This window comes from Chenopodium album, chromosome 15 (genome assembly GCF_948465745.1).
Source record: "Chenopodium album chromosome 15, dcCheAlbu1.1, whole genome shotgun sequence".
Lineage (NCBI taxonomy): Eukaryota > Viridiplantae > Streptophyta > Magnoliopsida > Caryophyllales > Amaranthaceae > Chenopodium > Chenopodium album.
In genome coordinates, this window is record NC_137848.1 from 47,472,593 (window position 1) to 47,478,508 (window position 5,916).

At 37.0% G+C, this 5,916-nt stretch overlaps 1 protein-coding gene across 1 annotated transcript; it reads right to left on the minus strand.

The window, feature by feature from the left end:
• Nucleotides 1-1,866: 1,866 nt before the first annotated feature.
• Nucleotides 1,867-5,688, minus strand: LOC145582377 (leucine-rich repeat receptor-like tyrosine-protein kinase PXC3). Its single transcript, XM_081639378.1, has 2 exons — nucleotides 2,690-5,688; nucleotides 1,867-2,568 (listed from the first exon to the last, which is right to left on the minus strand). Exons 1-2 carry the CDS (start codon nucleotides 5,049-5,051, stop codon nucleotides 2,243-2,245), a joined length of 2,688 nt encoding a protein of 895 aa, XP_081495504.1. The 5' UTR covers nucleotides 5,052-5,688; the 3' UTR covers nucleotides 1,867-2,242.
• Between the last annotated feature and the right edge of the window lie 228 nt (nucleotides 5,689-5,916).

Sequence of the window (5,916 nt, forward strand, 5' to 3'; positions counted from 1 at the left end):
GTTTTTGTTCCTTTTAATTGGATCACCATTTCAGTATTTCTGAAAGAAATTGTAGTAAAAAATTACCAATTAATCATGTATGAAGTTTGATTTTTGGGAGTGTCTTTAAGATTAACCACTCCAGTTAATCTAAATACTTGCATAATCATGATTAACCACTTAAGTTTCAAAACCAGATTGAACTGGAGTGAGCTACTATAAATTATATAATCATTAAAACATTATAATAATTATATTTTAATCGACCACTATAAGATTTTCATTAAAACTTATATCATATGATTTCGTGGTATAGAGAGTATGTCATCTTGGCTAATTTTCTATTTCAACTTCAATAGTCAAGCTACTTTTAATATTTGCAAGCAAGTTTATAGAGCAGAGGTAACAAGAGTTATTTTCTATGTCGGATTATGGAATGTGGGTAGATTTTGATGGATGAAAAGAGTATAATGGCTTACATTTCGAACAAAATAAATTGTATAAATTTTTGTAATATAATGGAAATGATGTGCATCATTATGCGTAATGAACCGATTAATTTCTGTTTTGTAGCTTGAATATGTCTGCCAAGTATATAGTCGCATCACTTTTAGGATCGTTTGGTGTTTCATATGCGTTTTTTTATCTTGCTGCTGACAAGAAGATTTTCGGAGGCAAGTTGTATAATCTTTTTCAACTCCAGTGAATTTGGTTCAGTATTGCAAATTGCTAATGATGCTTCATGATTCAATATTATTATGAATCGGGCACAACTCCAGTGACTGTTTCTAACAAAGAGTGGTGGGAAGAAACTGACAAGAAGTTTCAGAAATGGCCTCGCACGGCTGGCCCTCCGGTGGTCATGAACCCCATCAGTCGCCAGAATTTCGTCGTCAAACCCAAAGATTCCTAGATATAGTGTCTTTGCTGTTGTATCAATCAACCTCTTTGATTGTTTCTTATCTTCATGTGTAGGTTTGCAATGAGTTACTGATAAGATTGTTGTATGTAAGAATAAAATAGTACAATCTTTGGTTTGCTTGTCTGTGATTAACTTTTATCGAATATCAGTGATTCAGTGAATACTGCAGACTACAGAGTAAGAGGGATGGATGTATGTGACTTACCCCTACGACAACAGAGAGGTTGTTTCCAATTGATCTTTAGTAACCATTTTGATATCGGCCATATTTATTAAGAAGTTGAAGAACAATGACATTCAGTCCACGGAAATGGGGGCTAGCCCCAGTTGCTCTTATTGATTAACAACTTTGTTTCTCAAAATGGCACTTTAGTAAATAAATCAATTATTTTAATATTTTAATATTATTTTGCTGTACTTTTAGTTATCTGTATTCCACTTCCCCCCTCATTTGGGTTGTCTACTTCGTGAATCACACTGCTTTTCTATATCCTTCATTGAAGCAGATCGCGAGCCAGCGCCTCGATCACCTCCATTGAAGCAGATCGTTTCACCTCCATTGAAGAAGATCGTTTCACCACCGTTTCACCTCCATATTTCCGGCGGCTTCGCCGCCTAATTAAAACGAAAACCCTAAGAAAATATAGAAAAATAATGGCATGGTTAACCCCAAAAGGATAAGGTTGTCGTTCTTATCCATTAAAGATATTCGCGAGCTTCGATTACACCATTGAAGCTGCTTCATTCTCCATTAAAAGTGGTTGATACCTCCATTAAACCTCTAGTTTTCTGCTGCAATTCTTTATTTTCTTAGACAAATTACAATATTAACCCTAACTTATTGTCTGAAATTACAAATATGCCCTCTTGAGATACATCTCTTGTTAATCAATAAGAGAAACTAGTATTTACCCCGGAAATGGACATTATACCACTAGTACATTTAAACGTAACAAATTTTGGGTTCCGGATGTACTCTTAGCCAAAACATTGCGATATCGTCGCCAGGATGCAGTCTGAGGTTGCATTATACTGGACTACAGAACAGTCTCAAATCTAAGGTTTCTCAAGGACAGTATGTATGCAGTTCAATGTAAGGAGCTGCATACGTCCCACCTCGTTGATTTCGAAGAAGATTGTAAAATTTATATCAAGGCCTTGAAACTACTGCATACTTCTTTTTGGGAATTTAATCATACAATTAGAAGTGGATTATACAGAATGGCAAAATAAAACTCATTCCTGCCAAAAACTAGTGATATTATGTGATAATTCAAGCTAATGCTTTAAAATCACATCTCATAATCAATCTTAGATTGATTGCATTTGCATAGACCAAACCTATTTCTCCTTAACCTCTTGAAGCATTTCAATAACTTTTTTCATCTTAGGTCTTTTGGCGGGCGTGGTATCTGTGCACTGTAATGCAACCTTCAAAGTTGCAAGCATTTCTTTTCTCCAAGCAAATGAAACAGTGCTAAGCCTTGCATCCAGTATCTGCTCCGGAGTTTCCCCCCTCATCGGAGCACTTTGAACCCACTTTACCAAATCTGCTCCCTCACCAAATGCCTCCTCGACTGGTAGATGTGTTGTAAGAATTTCAAGCAAGATAACACCATAGCTGTACACATTTCCTGGTGCAGTGACTTGCATTGTGTATGCATATTCTGGTCATCAAAGCAACATTTTTCAATCAAAGTTAGCAAAAAGAGGGTTCATGATATGATGTCTACAATGATAATGAGCAAAGATATAAAAAAAAATGTGGAATGTCAGAACTGAGCAGACCTGGTGGAATATAACCAAATGAGCCTGCAACTGCACTGATACTTGCAGTTCCCCTGGATGGATCAAGAAGCTTTGAAATTTCGATCTCAGCAACTCGAGGACTCATATTTGCATCTAAAAGTATATTACCAGAAGAGATATCAAGGTGAATAACAGCCACACTGTGAAGAAATGCCAACCCTTCGGCTATTCCAATGGCAATGGAGAGCCTAGTAGGCCAGTCGGGTTCATACTCAGGTTTCTTTGTATTCTCATGAAGAAGTTGAAACAAGGTTCCATTGCTCATGTATTCATGCAGCAAAAGGGCAACATCCTCATAAATTACAAAACCGAGGGGTCTCATCAGATGATCATGGTTTAGTCTTCCCAACCTTTCAAGCTCCCTTATCATCTTGTTCTGGTGGTGAATTATGGTCTTGTCCACCGATTTAAGACTCCTTACCAAGAGAGTGATCCCTGAGGGCATGGTCGCCTTGTAAACTGTGCTAAAAGTCCCGCTGCTAAGCTTGTTTGTGTCCTTGAAAGTTGCCTTAACAACAGCATCAAAATCTATAGCTTGCCTGAAATTTTCAACAAAGATATTGCCTGCAGTTATCAGTGGTTTGCTAGTAGCACTATCATCCACAATGCCTATGTCTTTGGCTGAATTTTCTTGTTTCTCTCTCATCATGAACAGCAGAACCACCACGGCGACAGAAATGAAGACTGCCAAACCAGAACCGACAACAGCTAATACGATCCTGTAAGATATCTTGTGAGTATAGTTATCCTGATCACCTCCATTGTCACAAGATAAACTCAATGGCTGACCACATAGAGCCTTATTTCCTGAGAAGCTAGAATTTAGGCTTTTCTGAAATGGTACAAAAGCAGGTATAGGGCCAGTGAACAAATTGTTCGAGAAATTAACTTCTATCAAACTTAGCATGCCTTTGAGTGCTGAAGGTATTGCTCCAGACAGTCGATTGTTGGACACATCTAATGAAACCAACTTGTCGAGCTTCCCTAACTCCGGTGGTAGAGGTCCATGGAGATGATTGAAGCTCAAATTCAGCGATATCTGCAAACTTTTCAGACGACCAATGTCAGAAGGAATTGTGCCAGTTAGATAATTAGTGGCCAGCTGCAAATCCAGTAATTTAACACAATTCCCAATCTCATGCGGTATTTCTCCTCTCATGGAATTTTGACTCAACAGCAAGAATTGCAATCTAGAGGTGTTGCATAAGTCAGCAGGTATGGTGCCATTGAATTTGTTGTTGCTAAGATCAAGCTTGTTAAGATTTCTGTTACGAAGAATGGACTCCGGTATATCCCCAAACAGGCTATTTTCTGAAACTATCAATTCCTGCAGATTACTGAGCTGCCCTAGTTCAGGAGGAATGATGCCAGTAAACCCATTCGAGGCCAAGTTCAAAAGAGTGAGGTTCGAGCAACGAGCAAATTCCACAACAATCTCCCCAGAAAGATTATTGTTGTTAGCCTCAAAATATGTAAGGCTAGTTAAATTCCCAACAGATTTTGGAATACTGCCTATAAGATTATTGTTCCCAACTCGAATGCTCGAAAGGTTATCACAGCTACCAATCAATTCAGGAATTGTTCCTGTTAACCTGTTCTGAGTAAGCACTAAAAACTCCAACTTCCCCTTAACAAAAAGCCCCTCTGGTATAGACCCATCAAGCGAATTCGAGTGAAGGTTTAACAACTCGAGTTCAGAAACCGAACCCAAACTGTCAGGAATTTCGCCACCCAAATCATTCTCATAAGCAGCAAAAACTCTAAGATTAGTTAAATTCCCAACCCATTTCGGAATTGAACCATTCAACTTGTTACCAGATACCTGAAAATCCTGCAATTCTACTAATGCTGCAAGTTCATCAGGTATCCCACCAACAAGAATATTGTAAGAAAGGTTCAATGCTTTAAGATTCTGAAGTCTTCCAAACTCAATAGGAATTGAACCCACAAATTTATTAGTTGACAAATCAAGAAACTCAAGCTCAGCTAAACTACCAAAAACAGTAGGAATTGGCCCAGAAAAATAGTTCTTTGACAAGTCTAACCATTTCAATGCTTTGAGGTCAGAAATTAGAGTGACATTACCTCTAAGCCAACGGCTAGAAAGATCAAGAACTTCAACAGTTTGGTTTGAACTACAAACAATACCTCTCCAATTGCAATAATCTGAACTATTAACACCCCAACCTGGTACCCCAATTTCTTCATTTATTGCAAACATTGTAGTTTGATCAGGGAGCTCAGACCTTACTATTGTTAGAAACCCAACAATAAGCAAAATTGAGAAAAAAATTCTTGGAATTTTCACAAATTTTGAGTTTTCTCTTTGAAATGAGCACATTTTTCTCTCTTTCTGTGCTTTTACTCTCAAAATTCAGTTAACTTTCCAGAATTAGAAAGTAAAATGTGGGTATGAAATGAAACACCCAGAAAATCAAACAAAATCTAATACAAAATTATCAAAAACCCAGATGGAAATTTTCATTTTTTTAGAGGAACCCATGTAAGAACAAATGAAAATTATCAATGAAAAGTTGCAAAATATTCAAACAACCAGGTGAAAAAATTTCATTTTTAATACACAATGTGGCTATGAAACTTAATACTCAGAACAGCAAACTTAATCCAAATGCAAAAAAATCAAAAACCCAGATGAAATTCTCATTTTTGGAGAACCCCATGAAAGGAATTTTCCAAATTATGAAAGAAAAAAAAAAAAAAAGCTAATTTTGAAAAAACCCCATTAAAGTAGAGCTGAAAGTGAAAATGTGCACATATGTGTGTTTGAAAAAAGGAAAGCTGAAAGTGGAACTTTTGAAGAAAGCAAAATCAAAGGAGAAATTGGGGCAATAGTAACATAAAAGGGCGGTTTAATTTAATTCGTTTTTTGTTGGTTATGAAATGAAATAAAAGGAAAGAGACACATTGATTGCAAAGGACCAAAACAGGTAATGTAATGAAATGTAGTGTAACTTTATGGAAAAGAAAGGAGGGAAAGGGAAGAAAGAAGGTGAAAGTTGAAAGAATGAAAGAAGCATACAAGATTACAGAGTTACTGTATTCACTGATTTCACGGACCAGGTGTTTTCCCTTTGTCCTACGCTCACTGTCACTTCTTGTTCCAGACACTGGGAGAGACGGGCGCTCATTGGTTTTTTTGTTACGGGGCAACCTTAGCATTGATTACTGATTAAGTGATTAGGCTT

What these genes read in the sequence shown, in the direction of transcription:
- LOC145582377 (XM_081639378.1), bottom strand. Translation starts at nt 5,051, where the DNA reads ATGTGCTCATTTCAAAGAGAAAACTCAAAATTTGTGAAAATTCCAAGA. An exon ending in ATTTGGTTATATTCCACCAG is followed by an intron (nt 2,569 to 2,689) that starts GTCTGCTCAGTT and finishes TTTGATGACCAG; the next exon opens with AATATGCATACACAATGCAA.